At 45.6% G+C, this 19103-nt stretch overlaps 3 protein-coding genes across 9 annotated transcripts; 2 read left to right on the forward strand and 1 right to left on the reverse strand.

Annotated features, from left to right (window-relative positions):
- Positions 1 to 335: 335 nt before the first annotated feature.
- On the forward strand, positions 336 to 2070 carry LOC107379642 (uncharacterized). The gene is made up of 2 exons (XM_015950486.3): positions 336 to 758; positions 1239 to 2070. Exon 2 carries the CDS (start codon positions 1253 to 1255, stop codon positions 2015 to 2017), a length of 765 nt encoding a protein of 254 aa, XP_015805972.1. The 5' UTR covers positions 336 to 758; positions 1239 to 1252; the 3' UTR covers positions 2018 to 2070.
- Positions 2071 to 4026: 1956 nt separating this feature from the next.
- Positions 4027 to 7548, forward strand: LOC107379644 (protein Bouncer). 4 transcript variants are annotated; one of them, XM_054741199.2, is made up of 3 exons: positions 4027 to 5294; positions 6530 to 6697; positions 6791 to 7548. In XM_054741199.2, the coding sequence occupies exons 2-3, from the start codon at positions 6559 to 6561 to the stop codon at positions 7012 to 7014; spliced, it is 363 nt and encodes a 120-aa protein (XP_054597174.1). In that variant the 5' UTR covers positions 4027 to 5294; positions 6530 to 6558; the 3' UTR covers positions 7015 to 7548. The 4 variants fall into 4 exon arrangements, with proteins under 4 accessions (XP_054597174.1, XP_015805975.1, XP_054597175.1 ...); XM_015950489.3 differs by lacking the exon at positions 4027 to 5294 and adding an exon at positions 5354 to 5453; XM_054741200.2 differs by lacking the exon at positions 4027 to 5294 and adding an exon at positions 5545 to 5681.
- On the reverse strand, positions 7130 to 19050 carry msh5 (mutS homolog 5). 4 transcript variants are annotated; one of them, XM_015950487.3, is made up of 26 exons: positions 18855 to 19050; positions 17212 to 17317; positions 17004 to 17127; positions 16815 to 16895; positions 16502 to 16555; positions 16257 to 16378; positions 16039 to 16148; positions 15683 to 15718; positions 15384 to 15466; positions 15245 to 15290; positions 15031 to 15169; positions 14900 to 14962; positions 14693 to 14821; positions 14558 to 14630; positions 14361 to 14470; positions 14198 to 14278; positions 13508 to 13595; positions 13356 to 13423; positions 11123 to 11241; positions 10905 to 11031; positions 10377 to 10526; positions 9271 to 9345; positions 8061 to 8207; positions 7704 to 7841; positions 7546 to 7616; positions 7130 to 7465 (listed from the first exon to the last, which is right to left on the reverse strand). In XM_015950487.3, exons 2-26 carry the CDS (start codon positions 17311 to 17313, stop codon positions 7345 to 7347), a joined length of 2457 nt encoding a protein of 818 aa, XP_015805973.3. In that variant the 5' UTR covers positions 17314 to 17317; positions 18855 to 19050; the 3' UTR covers positions 7130 to 7344. The 4 variants fall into 4 exon arrangements, with proteins under 4 accessions (XP_015805973.3, XP_054597170.2, XP_070407308.1 ...); XM_054741195.2 differs by having other exon boundaries at positions 18764 to 18868; XM_070551207.1 differs by having other exon boundaries at positions 7546 to 7639; positions 18764 to 18868.
- Positions 19051 to 19103: the final 53 nt, after the last annotated feature.

Raw genomic sequence — 19103 nt, forward strand, 5'->3', positions numbered from 1 at the left:
GCCACAATATAATTATAGAAACGTGTTTAGCCGCTACGGCGTTAAGCTTTGTAAAACAACGTTGCTGAAACTACAATGAAATTTAAGCCTAGAGCTGTTTGAGAGTCACAACTTTGATCTTGGCTATAGTTAGACTAGCCGTTAGCTCATCAATCTACAGGACATAGACTATATACATTTCTATAATTATTTATAGCTTTAACACACAAAAATCACCTCCCAAAATGATCTTTAATGAGTGAAAAATAGCAGGGAGCATAATTTACAGTCAAGTGAGGGATTGATTTTTTCCCCCTCTTCATGTTTTATGTATTTAGGAAACTGCTCCTTTAGCAACTTCTTCAGAAGACTTGCTGGCTGATGACTGCAGAGAATAAATAACTGGGCTCACCGTGGGACTGGCCAGGACCAGCCTCAGATTCCCACGACCCCTCCTCCACACACACACACACACACACACACGCTGACGAACGGGCTGCAGGCGCACAGCAAACAGCACGGAAGAGACAGAGGCAGAGCAGCGCTGCACCACTTTTATTTACAATAAAAGCCACATTTCAGGCTCTGCTGTTGCGCATCGCTCTGACTCACGCTGAAAGAGCCAGGAGAGGACAGAGATCTTACTGGAGACACTGGGACAAAGTGTGGATTATCCGTGGATCAAAGTGAAGGAGTGGGAGGAATAACACAACTCGGGATTATGTATTCTGATGATGATCCGGAGCCAGTTTCTGCCTCAGATTTACGCCCAAAACCAGGCAAGTACCACTCTGAATGCACACAGGCGGTCTTAACACACCAGGAAGTCACTGATTTCTGGGAGCAACAGTGCTGGTGCAACGCTACAATGCCACAGATGCATGCGTAAAAGCACACCTGGGATGATTTATCAGTCGGATCCGTCCGCTTGCTCCCAGAGAAATTCCACTGGGAGTTCAGTTATGTGACTTCAGCTGCAGTGAGATCGTGAAGGGAAACCTTAAGATCCAGTCAGTCATTGGATGAGTGGTTCAGTAACAGCTAAGTCCTGGTTATCTGAGGGGGGGCTGGCTGAGGAGCCCGTGTTGCTCCACAGACACACACGGGGAACTGCAGAGAGGTTGGCATCTTATTAACTCAGCCACATGTCTTATTAAAACAGCTGTTTCCTGTTGTGTGCTACGCAGAGTAAACCGTCTCCTCTCCAGATGCTGCATTCAGGTTGAGGGCTTTTAGTCTCTCTGTCTCTCTGTTTTCAGTCTGAAGCCAGAGGATGACAGCTGCAAGTCCTGCCTGCAGCCCCGCCTCCTCCCACTCATCACCTGCTTGCCTCCCAGCATGCCACAGACACCTGAGGAAGGGCAAAGCCCTCCAAACCAAGCTGCGCTTGAGCTCCGCCCCTGGCATGTGGCTGCTGCTGGGAGCGCTGGTGGTGCTGGTGGGGATGAGCGTAGCAGTGGCGGGCTACGTTTCTGCAGCACCAAAGCCAGCGGGCGGACGCAGCAGCACCCATGTTGAGAGGATGAAGCTGGCCGGCCCCGTGGTCATGGGGGTGGGGCTCTTCATCTTCATCTGCGCCGCCACGCTGCTTTATGAGAACCGGGACCGGGAGGACCTCAGACAAGACACACCTGACGACTTGGAGGACCTGAAGGGGGGGAGCTGCTGGGAAGATTCGCAGGAGCAGTGGGAGCACACAGATGGGGAGGAGACCTCCTGGGCCACTCCAGCTCACCCACTCCCCCTCTCAAGCCAGAGCCCCCCGTTTCCTCCGTCTCCCTCCAACAAGCACAACATCAGCAGCAAAGCGCCTCCTCCTGATGCAGGAGCCACAAACGAAGAGGAAGCAGATGCAACTAAGGAGGAGAAGAAAGGAAAGTCTGTCCTCCTCACCCGAGTCCTGCACCACCAGGAGCCCACTCCTCACACCCCCTCCCCCTGTCCCTCCAGCTCTCACGACTCTGTCCACTCAGACTCATGCAACTCCAGTGAAATCAACTTTAACGTAAGGACAGATTCTGAACCTCCTCAGAACTGACTCGTAAACAAGCACACAAGTCTATGCATTCCTGAATAAAGAGATTACATATCTGTTGGTGTGTTTCAGTGCCTCTGGCTGGCTCACCGAGTCACGACCTGTGACTTTTGGTCCCATTTCTCTTACTGGCTCGCCCATTTGAGAGGTTAAAGCTGAAAAGTTTGATGTCAGCTCACCATTTTGTTGTTTTAGCCTCAAAAATTCAGAAACTCACTCCTGCGTTGACCATAACTGAATGTGAGGAGGTTTGCTGAAAAGCTGCTAGGGTGATTCACTGGGAGATAAACACGCTGTCCTTCATTTTTCTTTCACAATCATCTTCCTGACCTGTCCCGAGGTGGAGAGGTTCACTTAAGAAGATGAGCCAGATTAGTTCCTGAATGAGTCTTTGTCTCATCGCACGCGTGGGGTAGTCTGGTCTTCATCTGGGGGGGAACTGGGTTTCATTACAAACAAGAGCGGCACATGAGGACACAGTCGGCTCACTCCACACCTACAGCCATGCTATAAACACCAGCTGGTGCTCAGAAAACCCGGAAAATCTGGATTTCTTATCGTCTTACGCATCCGGGTTTGTAAAAATCTCAAATAACTTTCTCCTTTTCCATCTCTGAGGTGACAACAGAAAAAACAGAGAAATGACTGAAAACATTTGTATTTTAAAGCCTATCGCTGCACATTTTGTGTCAGAGTTTTAAAGATCTTTAAACGTCATGAAATGAGAGTTAAAGAGCAAGTCACCCCCTACCAGAGTCTTACTCAACTCCCACTTCCTGTTTGAAAAATGCAACAAATGCTGTTGCCTAGCAGACCGAGAGGGCGGAGCCGCTAACAAATACACACACACACAGGCTCACAACGACATTGTGACATCATATGGTACCAGCTAACGTTCTAGGGTACCTCTTAGCCAATAGCGATGGCAGATTTAAACTCAAATGCAGTGCAGAGTTTTTACCTGACAACGGCACAACACTGACAGTTTGGCAGAAAATTTAAATTTGAACTAAAATGCACTAAAGTGCAAAACTACTGACGACACGTGTCTGCAGCACGATTAAGCCTGAGGCATGCTTCTGCGTCTGCGTCAGTGCGGAGACATGCAACGCCATTATCCGTCCTTGTGGGCCTGCTGGAGAGCCCCCGCAAGTTCGAAGTCGAGCTCTCTTTTCTAAACATCCATCCGTCGGGACGGAGAACGCAAGCTTGTGATTGGTCAGGACGTCGCTGTCGTCTACACCGCCGCCATTGCGCCCTCAAAAACATAAAGAGAGCCGAGGATAACTAGCAGCGGACACGGAGCAGCTTGATGAATACCTCGTGAAAAAAACTCTAAAAACATGAACGTTTAATTCTCCCGTGACTGGAGGAGTGAAAAGATGCGCAGCAAGCGTTTTATTTGTGGACGGAAATGACAGGAAACGTGGGTTTAGAGGTGGCGAGCGCATGAAGAGGTGGAGGAGAGACAAATTTGTCCGTGTTAAAAAGTCTCTTATATACAAAAAACACAATATAAACACACTATCTTGGACCGATACATGACAGGATACCACAGAACAGCGCTACACCCTCTGTTGTCCTGGCGGGGAATTGCTTTGCAACGCTCTCCAGGAGACGGAGAAGTATGAGAGCAAAATGTCTCCGTCCGTGCGTGCGCGTCTCTCCCTGTTGGAGCTGACGGAGAAGCGTGACTCTTTAGACACGCATTCATATAGTTTATCAGAAAAAGCATGTTGATTTGGGGGTGGCTTGCTCGTTAACGCCGCTTTGATCAGATGTTGAAAAGCGCTGAGCGCATGGGTAGTCAACTTTGCTAGGGTCTACTGGCTGTGGTGGCCATCTTTAATGGGAATGACTCCAAAACTTCATTGATTTCTCTCTGAGAGTTCCATTAAAATCCATCCGGTGGTTCGTGAGATATTGTGAAAACACACACACACACACACACACACACACACACACCAAAGCAAAAGCATTATCGAACCGCCTGTCGGAGTGATAACAGCACATTCTGGTGAAGCTGTTAGTTATTCCTGACGTGGAATAACCGAGCGAACCGTTCCTGCCAGTTGAGTAACTGAAGCCTCACTCTCCCACCATCTCGACCTTTCATCGTCCATCTCTTCATCATCTGTTTCCTACGCTTTATTCAAATACTCATTCCTCCATCTCCATCCTTGGCAGCGGAGAGTCAAAAAACGGACGAAACAGAGCAGAGAAAAATGTTAAAGATGTGCTTAAAAAAGTCCGACTGGGTGGATTTCATCCTAATTACCACCAGTGCTGTTCTCCTCGTGTCTCTAATTACACCGAGGACTAGTTGGAGGGTTTTATGGGTACTCCAGGACTCCTGAGCATTTCCTTGTTGTTTGGACCCCTGCTGGGATCCTGCCATCCAGATGACGACTGAGACGGAGGTGTAGCATCATCCTGGCTGCACATTTCACTCAGCAACAACACTGCATTTGTGTAGGAGCAGCTTGATGTTTTTAAGGTGCTGGATGTGTATTTCAGAGCCCTGATTCAATCCTGAGCAGAAAGCTGCCCACTCTTCACTCTCACCCAGTCCAGCTCGGTGTGAACTGATCTCACACGTTTGCACTTGGAGGGAAACAGGCTACACTGCAAGCCTGCAGCCGGCGATTATTTATTTATCAATTCTGATTCCGACACTAAAACCAACCAAGAGGGAATCATGTCAGCACAAATCAGAGCGCGTGCAGAAATCCCTGCATCCAGACGCCTAGGGAAGTCTGAGTATCTGTGTTCGTGTCTGTGCAGCAGCATTGCATAAGTCGGCCGTGCAGGTTTTTATGCTGCATCGACAACAAAACTAGAATCAAATCCTCTCCCTTCGGAGAGGATTGTGCTCTGGTGTGTGTGCGTGCGTGCATCGATACATATCTTAGCAGACCGAAAAGAAGCAATAAGCTGCTTAACCCTACGCTGACTCAGTGCTCCGACAGCTTCTCTGTTCCCGAGTTGAAGGGAGGAAAACTTCAATCAACATTTTTCTTTGACTGAGAGCCAACCAGCATGGGAACTCCAGTGAAAAGTGTCTCCCACACTAACAAGCAAACACGTTTCAGCAGAAGAGGGACTTTAGATTAGGTGTCATTAAGGAAAGTTAGAGACCACTTGTGCGGTTTTTAAACTAAAATTTCCTTTCTGACGTCCAAGACAAGTACAAACGTCTTTTAACTGAGCTCCAATTCCTGTTATCCGTCTGTGGATCTATCCAGCGACTCTTCAAACCACGTTTGATGCCTTCCAGCAGGTATGACTGGTCCTAAATGGATAACTTACTAATCCAATTTCAGCGCAGCGTCCGGCTAGCTCAGCAGCCCTCGTGGTGCGCTCTAAGGAAGGCAGCTGCTCAGAATGAAAGGACTGATATTGTTTATTCTCGCTGTCGTGATGCTCACCGCTGCTCGAGGTAAGACGACGTTCCCAGAGTCAGAAGGCGTTTTGTTTTCTTTTTAAGGTTACCTTCGCGTAGACGCACACATTAACCCAACAGCATGTTTGTGTCTCAAACTATTGTTCAACCTTACTGTCGCCACAGTTACTCACCAGCAATGAACTCACACACGTTGGTGGGTGATGATATAAAAAGGGTCTGATTACAGATCCCTCAGGTAACGAAAGCCAAACAGATAAACAGGTGAGTCATTCAAAAGCTTGTTTTCTGACTAATGTGATGTTTCTCCTCACATTCCGGGACCGTAAACACTCTGAAAGTTTGTTTATCACAGTAGTTCCTAAGCTCCTCGCGTCTCCAGAGTCTCGTTCCAGTGAAGAAATGGTTGTTAGAGTTGGAGAAAAAAGTCCACGACTACAGAAGGCGACTTTACTTCAGTAACTTTAAACTTTCTCCATCAAGCGTAGCGCGATAACTGGCATCGGACTGGGACTCGGAGTTTGTAAATCTCCCTTCTCTTTTGTCTGCTGCTTAGCCGGAGCTAGCACTAACGAGATCAAAAGGGATCAGGGTTCTGAGTCTCGGTGAAACGTATCCGAGGGTGAGCTGGAACAGATCTGAAACTGCGTCTCTGCTGGAGGAAACACGTTTGTGCACGGCAAAGGCGACCTGACAGATCTTTGAACTTGGAGCATCCCAGAAGTGGTAACGATAGCTGAGAGAAGAAGTTTCTGGTAGCTCTACTCGGTGTCCCGTTAAAAACTCTGCTGCGCTCAGAGAAACGACTTCCAGACTGATGCAGAATAAACAAAACACTCGTTTCTGGGATGCTTCGCTTGATTTAATGTCTCAGAAAACAACGTATCAGACAGACGGCTGCATCCAAACCCACTTCAGCCGCGCTTCAACACGGTAATCTTTATATTTCACCCTCTGCGGTCGGGGCCGAGACGTCCCTACTACAGCCAGCGGATGTAGCGGTCGCTGCTGCACTGCTCATCTAAAACAACGGAAGTTATTACGAATGTTTAGTGGCAGCGATGAGCTTCGTGTGTTTATAAAACACCCTGAACGGCGTTCTTTGGGGTCAGGTGAGGAAGAAGAGCAGCTGGAGCCACTCATGGGGGCGGCGGGATTAGAACCAGAGGAAGATTATCTGGAGTGTTTTCGATGTGATCTGGGCTTCTGGGATGCGTGCTACACGACGGAAACCAACTGCAGCCACGGGGAGCTCTGCTACACGGGCCGAGGGAAGGCAGGTGCGTAGAACAGCACCGTACCTGTTACTGCACACCTAAGAAAGGATGTAAACGAGTGAAGGTGAAACTGTAAATGCTGCCTTTTCTCCCCAGCTGATGCCCTGGATGTAAAGATGCTGGGGTGTGTAAAAGCTGCTGAGTGCGGCGCAGAGACGACGCTGGAGCTGCTTTTTAACAAGACCGTCTTTGTTATGACCAAAGAATGCTGCAACACACCTTTCTGCAACGCAGCGCATCAGATTCGTCTCTACACGCTTCTGCATCTCTGCGTGGCTTTAATGACTACATGGCACCTCGCTGAAGCCTCGCTGGGATAAAACCTAACACTGGTTTTATAAAAAGCACCATGTGCAGATGTGCTGGAAGGACTTGAAGCCTGTTTTATAAATGTTTTTGTATCGACTCAAGGACAGCAAAATTAAAACAGTATAATCAAGTTTTTATACAATTTATTGTTGAATAAAACAAACCTATGCTGTTTCCTCCACATTAAACACACGGGACGATGCACAGTGCACCGAAAACAAACTGTCGTTGCTACACCAACCACTGAACCCCGTATAAATGTGTTTAAAGTCGAATTGTTGTTGTTCTGTCAGAAGATGAACCCGGGTGGAAACACACTGACCACAGAGCCGTAGAAACCCTCAGCTGTGGTTCAGCAGCTCTCCAGCAGAGGGCAGGACGTCATCGTTCATGAAACTCGGCAGATCCAAGTCTTTGTCCTCCAGGTCAAGATTCAGAAACTTCTCCACCACCGAGCTGCACCTGTCAGACACACACACACAGCTTCCTGTCTCACACACAGATGCTTCCTTGTTATTTTACGTGAATAAAGTTCAACAAACCTCCTGGACTGCTCGTCTGATGATTTATCTGTGCGTTTGATGGGTTTCCCTGTCCGGTAAAGTTCAGACACCTTAACAGGAAGATCTCATCAGCCTGTGGGTAAACGTCTGTGAGTTTCCATAGGAATGTGTGTGTGTGTGTGTGTGTGTGTTCTGACCTCCACAGCTCTGCGTACAAGGCCAGCTGGCAGGCCTGCCAGCGTAGCGATGTTGGCAGCATAGCTCGACTGACAGACTCCCTCCTTCAGCTGGTAGAGAAACACCAACTCATCTCCATCTATGGCAGTCTCCAGAGTCTAACCAAAGCGCACGCGCGCGCACACACACACACACACACACACACACACACACACGTCTAACCAAAACATGCACAGTACCACGTAAAATACATAAAAACACTTCATCCTGCCTGCAAATAGAAGTAAAACTAATCTGAGCTTGAATGATGTGACCTGTCAGCACGTTAGGGGCCGTCATCGAACCCAGAACCCCTGAGGGACCGTTGATCTCCCTACCAGGAAGGACAGCAGGGCGCTGGTTGGAAGCAGGTCCAGCTGCAGCAGACTGTGGAAGTTCGTAGCCAACAGGACGCAAGGAACGGCCACCGGAGACCTTCTCAGCCAGTGAGAGATTGATGCAGCCAGTAAAGACAGTCCGTCCACCTGAGCGTGAACAAGAATGCTGCTCTAAAGGATGAAGTTTTCAGTCTTTGTTAAACACAAATCTGTAACTGCTTGGTGTTGATCTGATGAAGGAAATAAACAAAATAACAGACCGACCTGCCAACAAGTCTGGGGATTAGAACGGTTTATCCACTAGACCCGTTTTGTTCCCACAGCTGATTAATCCATTTTAGTTCGAAGGTTTTATGTTGAATTCATTCACCTTTGTGCTAAAGTGGATGTGTTCACTTTTTACTCTTTATGGTTGAATTTTACTATTAATGACAAAGACCAGTAGCAGACATCAGCCCACCTGTAGGTGGGATGTCCACCATAAATCATACGACAGAAAAAAAGCAAAGGATCATGGGTAATTATTAGGGATGTCCCATTCCGATTTCGATATCGGACCAAAAACACGGTATCGGATTATATCAGACTGTATCAAAACTCTCCGACGTAAGCACTCCATTAAGGTTCACATTTTTGTAACCATGGTTTAAAAAAATGTCGTTTTTTTCATAATTACTATTATTAGCTCTTCTTCTCTGATTAAGTAACATCACTTGATCAAGCCTTCCAGGTAAAAGTACACATGATTTGTGCTGATATCGTATCAGATTGATATCGGTATCGGTCAGTACCGAAGGCTGCAATATTGGTATCGTATCGGAAGTGAAAAAGTTGTATCGGGACACGCCTACTAATCATGTGTAACAAGCAACTAGAGAGTTAGTTGTGTTTCCACACCTCCGGTATTCTCAGCGCAGCTAAAATTCTGGCAGCCCACACGGCAACGTTTAAATCTGTTTACAGAACACCTTCCGTCCCGTTTTTAGGGAATAAGGCAAACAGAGACGGGTCCGACTTCCAGCAGCACTTTGTAGACTTCGGTCGTTAGCAACACCTTTTTGCTCGAGACGGTGAGAATCAGATATCCGAGCAGATTCTGATACCGTGAAACACGTTGAAGTGACCCGGGGGTCTGATTCTGCGTCGTGTTTTGCAACATACACACGTGTGTGTGCCTAATGCACACTGGAGAGGGACAATGTCTCCTTACCGTGTTTGTTCCTTTTCCAAATTCATCGATGAGAACTAGTGAGTTGCCAGTACTGCTGTTAAGAGCCACGGCCATCTGGAGAAAAGAGCAAGAAACTGATATTTTATTCTGTGTGTGTGTGTGTGTGTGTGTGTGTGTGTGTGTGTGTGTGTGTGTGTGTGTGTGTGTGTGTGTGTGCTTTTAAAAAAATACTTAACAGGTGGCGAGTGGGAGCAGAGCTAAAGGATAACAGTGTTGGTACTCATGCACCCACACAGACACTGACAAGTGTGTGTATTAAACTGTGTGTGTGTGTGTCTGTGTGTGTGTTTGTGTGTGCGTGTGTGTGTGTGTTTGTGTGTCAGTGTGTTTGTGCGAGTGTGTGTGTTTGTGTGTGCGTGTGTGTTTGTGTGTCAGTGTGTTTGTGCGAGTGTGTGTGTTTGTGTGTCAGTGTGTTTGTGTGTGTGTGTGTGCGCGCGTGTGTGTGGCTGTGTGCATGCGTGTGCGTGCACGCGTGTGTGCATGTGTGCTTGTGTGTGCGTGTTTGTCAGTGTGTGTGCATCTGTGTGCGTGCATGTGTGTGTGTGTGTTTGTGTGTGCGTGTGTTTGTGTGTCAGTGTGTGTGTGTGTGTGCGTCTGTGTGCGTACGTGTGTGTGCGTGCACGCGTGTGCATGCATGCGTGTGTGTGTGCGTGCGTGCGCATGTGTGTGCATGTGTGTGTGTGCGTGTGTATGCGTGTGTGCGTGCATGTGTGTGTGTGTGTGCATGCGTGTGTGTGCGTGTGTGTGTACGTGTGTGTGTGCGTGTGTGTCAGTGTTTTTGTGTATGTGTGTGCGCGTGTGTGTGAGTGTGCGTGTGTGTGCGCGTGTGTGTGAGTGTGCGTGTGTGTGTGCGCGCGCATGTGTGTGTGTGTGTGTGCATGCGTGTGTGTGTGCGTGTGTACGTGTGTGTGTGCTTGTGTGTCAGTGTTTTTGTGTATGTGTGCGCGTGTGTGTGAGTGTGCGTGTGTGTGAGTGTGCGTGTGTGTGTGCGCGCGCATGTGTGTGTGTGTGCATGCGCGTGTGTGTGCGTGCGCATGTGTGTGCGTGCGTGTGTGTGCGTGCGTGTGTGTACGTGTGTGAGACACCTGGTTCAGGTCTATCATGAAGGTGCTGAGGCCCAACGACACCGACTCTCTGCTCTGCATGCGGGTGAAGATCCCGTCCACCAGACCGATCTCTGCCTCCTTCGCCGGCACGTCTGAGCCAATCAGAGCCATGAATACTATCAGACCTACCTGGAGAGATTCAAGCAGAAGAGGTGGATTTTGTTATCATCGTGTTTTTTTCTTCATCAGATGCAAACAACAACAGAACCTGTAGTAATAAAAAGCTCAACCAGCTTTTTAATGATGTAGCAAATGAATGTGGGGATTTCTCTAAAATAAGACAAAATTATAGATTTTACTGAATTTCAAGGATTTAGAGCAGCAGTAGAGAGGAAAAACCTGAAGATATCTTCTGGCCTATGCAGCATTTCTTCTTCGGTTGTTTTTGTTTTGTTAAACGTTTGTTTACAGGCCTGCCCTCATGGGTTCACTTGTAGACTTATTAAAACAATCTCTCACTGTTGTGTCGTGACATCTGCACGGTGAGGTCTCGGACAGACGGGCTACCTGTTTGAGGTAGATGCTCTTGCCAGACGAGTTGGGGCCAGTGATGATCTTGATTCTGCCGTCTGATTCAGAACTGTGGAAGGAGTTGGCCACGTACACAGGAGAGCACAGCTCCAGCAGTGGATGTCTGGGGGGGAGGGCGAGAGACAGAACGGGCCAGTGTGGTCAAATAAGCCGCTGCATATTACTCGTGTTTATTTTTAGTATGCCTCATCCACCTGCCCTGGGTGACTGCTATCTCTCTGTGGTTGGTGAGCTTGGGGTGTGTGTAGCTGTACTCCTGGGAAGCACTGCTCATAGCCATCAGACAGTCCAGCTCGGCAGTGAGACCCAGAACCTGAACACATGGAACAAAGGAAGAGGTTCGGTCTAAACCAATAAACCTTTTGGGGATTCATATAATACCGGTGAACACTGATATCTAGGGTTGAACGATTTTAGCAAAAGACTGAATTGCGATTTTTCTATCAGAAATTGCGAAGTTCAATTCACGATTTTCCGCAAACTAAGGTCCAACACTAGCCTGCCGAGCCATCCTGTGGACGAAGTGAAAAGATGGTCTAGACTCTAATCTAGTACAACAAATCATTCACATTATTATTTACTATTTAATCATAGAATAAAACAGTTAAAGCTATGAATATTTTCTCCCATTATTATCTTATTTTATTTTTATGTGCTTGTGAAGCAACTTGTGATTTTTATTTAGAGAGGTGCTTTATAAAAACGTTCTTGTTCTACTCTAAAAATGCAAGGAGGAAATCTGAAGGTAGAAACAGCTTTCAAATGTATTAAATAACAAATAATGCTCACTGTTTTCCCGGCATCACCGCGGCAGGCTGGCTGCACGATTTTCCTCACTAAACTGCTGTGAAGCCTAGCTTATGCTGCGGTCAGCTCCGTGAGAGAGACGCTCTGACACGCTAGCCTGTTTGAATTAACGTGTTCCATCAGAAACAATCAAACCAGTTTTAAAAGAGAAGTTGAGCTTTCAAGTCACCTAAAGTTCACGACTCGGCACTCGCGCTGATGAAGCATAAACCGAGCTTTAGAAATCAGCCTGAACCTGCCCCGATGTGGGAGGAGTCTCTCTCTCCACCCACATCACCCCGCTTCTCCTCCAGCTTCACTGGCTGCCAGTCAACTTCAGGGTTCATTTCTAGATCCTGGTTCTGGTCTACAGGGCCTTACATGGACAAGCACCATCTTACACTGGTGATCTTCTTAGTCCCTACACCTCCAGCAGGTCCCTGAGGTCCAGTGACCAAAGCCTACTGGTTGTGCAGCACCAGGCTAAAGGTCAAAGGTGACAGATCATCTGCTGCTGTGGCCCCCAGACTCTGGACCTCTCTCCCCCTGAGCCTGAGATCGGTGGACTCAGTGGTCTCCTTTAAAAAGCAGCTGAAGACTCACTTGTTCAAGCTGGCTTTTGTATGACCTTCTTCACCTCTCTCTCTTTATTCTGCTCTCCCCACCTATTCCACCTTCCTCAGGATCCACTGGTTTCCCTCTTTCCTGTCCACTCTCTCTTTCTTAACATTTTTTTAATCACAATTGCCTATTTTTGCAAATTTTAAATATATGTTTCAACATTATCTAAATGCTTTTTTATATTTTTTGTTTTTGTGAAGCGCCTCGTGATTTCTATCTTGAGAGGCGCTACAGAAATGATACTTTCTTCTTCTTCCCCTTCCCCCACTCACCTACGTTTTCTCTCTCTCTCTCTCCCCCACTCACCTACGCTTTCTCTCTCTCTCTCTCCCCCACTCACCTACGCTTTCTCTCTCTCTCTCTCCCCCACTCACCTACGTTTTCTCTCTCTCTCTCTCCCCCACTCATCTACGTTTTCTCTCTCTCCCCCTCACTCATCTACGGTGCCATTGTCGGCTCTAGCAGCGCTGTGTATGGAAAAATAAAACGGAAAATAACCTGCAACTCTGTCAGCTGTGGAACTGGGCTCGGCTCTGGACAGTATACCCCTCCCCCACGCTGGCTGTTGCCGCCACCGTAACACGGGGTTACCCCGGATGTTAAAAAAAAGTTACGCAACAGATCCTGGATCAGTCAAACTCGCAAAAAACCGCAGCTTTAGTGCTGTTTGAAATCAAGATTTTGGTCGAAAAACGATAATCGTTCAGCCCTAGTGATATGTGTTCACTACTGTAGGTGCTGCGGTTTGTGGTATGCCTGCTTAAGAAACCTTATTGTTTGTTTTCAATGGCTGGGATCTGCCTTAGTGATCAAACAAACAACTTAAAAAGGTTAGTTTCACAATTATCTTCTAGGATTTGACAACTGACACAAGATTCAGAGATGCTTTAATTCCAGAGAAGGAAACAGTAAATCAAAGCACATTTTAAAACCATTACACTGAAAACATTAATGGTTCCACAGAGTGGGAGTCATGTTTTAAACGTCGTAACCTAGACGTGCTAAGTGACGCCCACCAACCTGGTACAGCGATGGGCTCCTCTCCAGGATTGTGTTCTGCAACTGCGTCATCACTGCCGTCTCCATGTCTGAGAGACAAAAGGTCATTAAACAGGACAACGTCTTGGGAATCAAAGGAAGACCTACAGACATTAGGAGCAGAAGTAATAAACCTCTAATATCACAGTGGAGGTCTCCCAGGAGGTTGTCCAGCTCCCTGGTTCTCTGACTGCGGTAATGCAGTCGGTCCTCTGAGAGGAACTAACACACACACACACACACACACACACACACACACACACACACACACACACACACACACACACACACACACAGATAAACCTAGACCGTGTAGCAAAAGAATATCACTTATCTGGCCACTTTTTTCTAGCATGGCCTGCCAGACTCCTCCTCTGTTCACAGAGAAAGAGTCTGGGAAACTCTCCTATTCAAATAACCCCGCCCCCTGAGAACTCTAACTGAGCCAATCAGCGCTGAGTAGCGTACAACACACACGACATCGCTGAGTTTGTCATAAACATGGCGACTGAAGCAAAGTCCGCTGCGGCTCTTTCCTCTGTTCTAAATGACTCGGACACGTCTTTGAAACAAGTAGAAGCGCTAAAAGACTTTCTTCTAAAGAAAGATGTATGCGCTGTCGTCAGACTCCATTTTTGACTATAGCTAAAAAACTACAGCGTTCTTTTTTCTGATTGGTTATTTTTGAGCTGCCTAGTCCCGCCCCTCTGGTGCCTCTCTGCCTGAGTTACCCGACTCTCTCTCTGTGCAGAACTAAACAGAGGACGAGTCTGGCAGGCCAGGCTAACCTTTTTCAGGGCATACAGCCAAAATCATAAACTCACCATAAATTCAAGGCCCTCCATTTCAAAATCCTCCTTTTCCACCATACTCGGCAGCCGAGGCACAGTCAGCAGGAACCCAATCTGTAAGATGTTTACTTTAACACATAATGATGGAAACTGAAAGTAGATTTTCCCACCAGACAGCATAGAGGCCTCATCTGACCAGCGGGATGTAAATGACGCAGCAGGAGGGGATTTGAGGGTCCAGGCTTTCAAGCTCCCTTCTGGCTACATCTGTCAGGAAGTCAGACAATCCCATCATCCTCCTCTTCTCTGACGGGATGATGAGGTTGCAAAGCTCAGGTCAACAAAAACATGAAACTCATACCAGCTTAAGAACGGGTGACTGACTGTACTCACTCTCATCGATGGCAGGATCAACGTTTGGTTTGATGGTGAAGCGATTTTCCTCTAAGCTGGCCTCAAAATCCACCTACAGAGATGTTCATGAAGGCCTGAAGTTGTGTAGTAGCCGTGCTTTTAACTGGAACTTACGACTCGGCTGATGAGGTTGCACATGTTGTGGAGATCATCAGAGAAGCCTTCGGTGATCTCATGAAACACCTGAATGGACTGAGGCAGGTTTCGGACCGTGTCCCTGATACACAACGCACTGCAAACCGTCTATGCAGAAAAACACCGCGTTACATCAAACAGAGCCCGTCACACAGAAAGACACGAAGCTTTTACCGCGTTTCCCACCTTGTAGAGACTTTGCCAGTCTGTGACTTTGGTGTTAGAGAGGGACATACGGCGCAGGAGACTCTAGACACAGATTCATGGTTTAGGTGGATGAAATGTTTGTGTTTTGGCGAGAAGTCACGACAGTTTACTGGTATGTTTCTGAAGTTGCGTAATGACGTCTGCAGGGTCTTCAGGATGTCTGAGTGTCGAGGTGAGGTGAAGAAAACTATCACTTCCTGTCTCCTTTGTAGCACCGCCAGGTCTTGAGTTGGACGCAGAAACCACTGACTGTCATGGGAGAAGTTAAAGTTTCAAAATTAATAATTTTTTGATTGGGAAAAAAAAATCAGGAATACTTATTACCGAAGCAGTTTGGACCCAGATTTGCTCCTACAACAGTTCAAAATCCCTGTGACACCCAAAATAAAACAAACAGAAACACTTCATTTAAAACTGAAAATGAAAAACGATAATGTCCTGAATTTCTGCCATCTTTGCATACCATAAAGACTGAGGCCTTCCTTTTCACCTGAATGGAGCTTGTACACTGATGGATGCAGGTCAGACTTGAAGATCTGGAGAACACTGGAGCAAACACTAAATTCATTCAGTCTTTTAAACTGTACAAGTTAGACAAAACTGAGCTGCTGTACTACTTTACATGATTCAATACGTCAACTTCAATTCATTTAGTTAAGTTTACTACAAAATATAGCTTAAAATCCTCACAATAAAAGAGGCTCAACAGTAAATTATATGATCTGCCTAACTTTTACAGTATACCTGTGGTAAAAAACATACCTGTAAGTGTCTTTGTCGATGCACACCACATCTTTGCTGTATTGAGAAGAAACAGTGGAAGATTTTTCATTCAAAGAAACACCTGAATCACATTAGGCAGCTTGGATTTGTTGGACAGAGACACCGAAACTCGTTCCAAACGAGTACAAATAGCCACAAATTCATCCCAAATGCCTGTAGCATTTAACGCCATCATTATAGAAAGGATGTTATTGTCCTGTGTGTGTGTGTGTGTGTGTGTGTGTGTGTGTGTGTGTGTGTGTGTGTGTGTGTGTGTGTGTGTGTGTGTGTGTGTGTGTGTGTGTGTGTGTGTGTGTGTGTGTGTGTGTGTGTAACTACACATTTGTGTGTCTCACAGCGTGTAGGCATGAAACTGCAGAACTGGAACGCCAACACTGCTGTCTTCCAGTTCCACTCCCACTCTCCTCCTGTCCAGACACTTTAGCAGAGCACCCACCGCCCTAAGCTAACCAACAGATGTACAAACACTTTCAAATACAGGACAGTGATGGATACGTAGCAGAGAATCAGCTTCTGCAGAGCTAGGTGGAATAGGATGAGAAACTTGGCTCACCATCAGGGGCGAATCAAAAGTGATACAGGAGGAAAGGTAGGACAGTTTGTCTCTTTCTGAAATGTTGGCTGGAAGGAAAGGCAGGTGGGCAGAGAGAAGCCTCTGTTTACCAACCTCCAGACCTGTAACGTTCAAAATCAAAACCCTAATGAAGTGGTTATTTGTAAAAAACGAAGACTGAACAGAGAACTACAGCCTGGCAATTACAGGAGGTGTATAAATATTGCATTAGAACAACCATTTACCAAAGTCTGCATATGGGTAAGTTACCACCTCTGGCTTGTAGTGTTGGTTGGAATCTGAAACAAAATCAGACTAATTATAAAAATGTGACTAACAGATGCCCCGTTTTTATTTGTTGTTAAGGAGGCTCAGTAAAGATAAGGAGGAGCACCATCACAATCACTCTTCTTCTTATCACTGTGTCAAACATCCTTAATCTCATTAAATTCCCTTGACCCAGAAACATCTCGTTCCACATCCCTTCAAAACAAAATGCTCTTCTACAGTTTCTGACTCCGCTTAACCAACCAAAGACATTTGTTTAGCGGCGCTCACCGAGGCTTTGTAAGTAGCGAGTCAAGCACCGTTCCTGCTTTGCACTGGTGATGATTACCTGGGGCTTAACCTCCTCAATGACTGAAGATTAAACAACATTTGACGTACATTACAGTCAAATAACAGAACAAAGGAAAAGTAAAGCTTGGTGAGTGTGATGTTTCTATTGGAAGTAAGTGAATAATTTACCTCTGGCCAACAGGTGAAGATCGTGGTTGTCAGGAGTGTCAGCCATGTAGTGTAGAGAGGAGTCCTCGCTGTCGTAAAAGCAGAGACCCACCTGCCCATGATGCACCAAAACACTCAACAAAACCTGGAAACAAACACGTTAATTATAAAGTTTTAATGCTAATTTTGAAAGCATCTAGAAATCCACTGGTATCTGCAGCCATTTTACCACATATATGTCAGTTTCTTCCTCTTCATCCTCATTCCTGCCAGGGCCACCATAAACCATCACTCTCCCTCCTTCTCTTGAATGTTCTTGAGCTGCTGCCATAATTCTACACAGAATGGTTCATTAAAAGTGATATTAGGCTCATTTTTGAGTAGTTTATCTGGTCCTCTAGTGAATGTTAAAACGTTTTATCACTACTGACTAGATTGGGCTCTGTGTTGCTGTCAAATGTGTTGTTTGTAGTAGTGTAAGCCGAAAAAGTAATCATTTCTATCAGAACTACATCCCACTGCTTCCACCAGTCTGTAACCCTCAAAAACCAACTGATCCTCAGAGAGTCGAAAGCTGTGGGTTGTAATCGGGTCACAGTTCAGTTCTGATAAAAATGATTATTTTTCGTAGTCTACCTAGCTAAAACAATCCACAATGGCAGGATATTCCTCGCACGTCGTTAATTCGTTCCTCGCCCACCACAACCAACGGGTACTCCTCGCCACTTTAGCGACTTTGTAGTCCCTCCAACTTTTCTTTTGAAAATTAAATACAAGAAACAAAATACAATATGGGCAGGACATTTAAGACATACCAAAACAAAAATATAGTAAATCAGACATATTCAAACTAAAAATAACAGTAGTAAAATACTCATTTGCATTATTTACTCTTCTGAGGCCATTAAAGCTACAGAAAAAGGTTAATCTATTCTTTGGACATCCTCTTGGGTAACCAAACACTGCCATGTGAACTGTTTAGAGAACCTTTAATGATTTACAACCTGATTTTTAATCATTTTTCCTCCTTTTTATTATTATCCTTTAAAATTAATTTTTATTGTTTACTGTGCCTTGAGATTTTATCTAGAGAGGCGCCATATAAAATCTTTCTTCTTCCTTAAAGCACGATGTATGCGTTATAATCTACTATGATACAAATTATTAACATAGTAAAACCTGATACTAATTTGTAAGCCAGTGGTTCCCAAACTTTTCAGCTTCAGACTCCCAAATAGAGCCTAACTAGTCAGACACATTTACATAAGGCTCATGTGTCCCCGGAAATAAGAAAAAATGAATGCAAGTCAATGAGGCTATTAAAATTAGTTTAAATTTGGGGAAATTACCGTTACATCGTGTATACTTATCAAACCTTTAAATATATGTTATCTCAGCATCGGTTATGGACAGATTAAGAGTGGTCCTAACATAGATATCATGTATATTAACTATGGGTCCTAAACCCCAACCGTAGGAAAGTACGCCATTTTCTAAGTCACATATGCTACACCGGAAGTAGCGCTGAAAGAGGTTGAACTTCATATCTGACGTTTAAGTAAACCTAAAAAATCCGAAAACTAGTCTTATTTTGTTATTTAGTTTTAATAACTCATTACCTACACTTTAATTGTTGTTAAAAAAAGTAACTTCATTATTAAGTGAACGTCGCAGCAGTTAGCTAGTTGATGCTAGGTGAATGACATACGCTAGTCTAATTTAGCAAGATATATTATAAATATATATTTATTGCAGTATCAGACTACATAACATGTACTTACATAATTAGTTGGGACTTTAGTAGCGACACCTACATCTCATACATACTTTTTATTTTATAACAGCTTGCATTGGGAGATTAGCTCAACTTACTATAAATGTGCAGCTTGCCACGTGCCTTGTTTCAGCCCTCTGTTTCCATGGCAACGGGACCATCCGACTAAGTGAGTAAGCTTGGGAAAGCCCAATGAGAATGATATACATATAGTTTTACATAGCTTTACTTTTATGTTGACAAAATGAGCTTGGGAGCTCATATATGGGTAGTTAAGTGCATTTATCCTAATATTGATGCAGTCCACCACCACCCCCCCCCCCCCCCTTTTATTTTTGTTTACAGGT

The sequence above is a fragment of the Nothobranchius furzeri genome, chromosome 5, assembly GCF_043380555.1.
Source record: "Nothobranchius furzeri strain GRZ-AD chromosome 5, NfurGRZ-RIMD1, whole genome shotgun sequence".
Taxonomy (NCBI): Eukaryota; Metazoa; Chordata; class Actinopteri; order Cyprinodontiformes; family Nothobranchiidae; genus Nothobranchius; species Nothobranchius furzeri.

What these genes read in the sequence shown, in the direction of transcription:
- LOC107379642 (XM_015950486.3), top strand. Translation starts at nt 1,253, where the DNA reads ATGACAGCTGCAAGTCCTGCCTGCAGCCCCGCCTCCTCCCACTCATCA.
- LOC107379644 (XM_054741198.2), top strand. Translation starts at nt 6,463, where the DNA reads ATGTTTAGTGGCAGCGATGAGCTTCGTGTGTTTATAAAACACCCTGAA. An exon ending in CACGGGCCGAGGGAAGGCAG is followed by an intron (nt 6,698 to 6,790) that starts GTGCGTAGAACA and finishes TTTTCTCCCCAG; the next exon opens with CTGATGCCCTGGATGTAAAG.
- msh5 (XM_015950487.3), bottom strand. Translation starts at nt 17,313, where the DNA reads ATGGCAGCAGCTCAAGAACATTCAAGAGAAGGAGGGAGAGTGATGGTT. An exon ending in GCAACCTCATCAGCCGAGTC is followed by an intron (nt 14,631 to 14,692) that starts GTAAGTTCCAGT and finishes ACATCTCTGTAG; the next exon opens with GTGGATTTTGAGGCCAGCTT. An exon ending in TCATGATAGACCTGAACCAG is followed by an intron (nt 9,346 to 10,376) that starts GTGTCTCACACA and finishes TCTTTTCTCCAG; the next exon opens with ATGGCCGTGGCTCTTAACAG.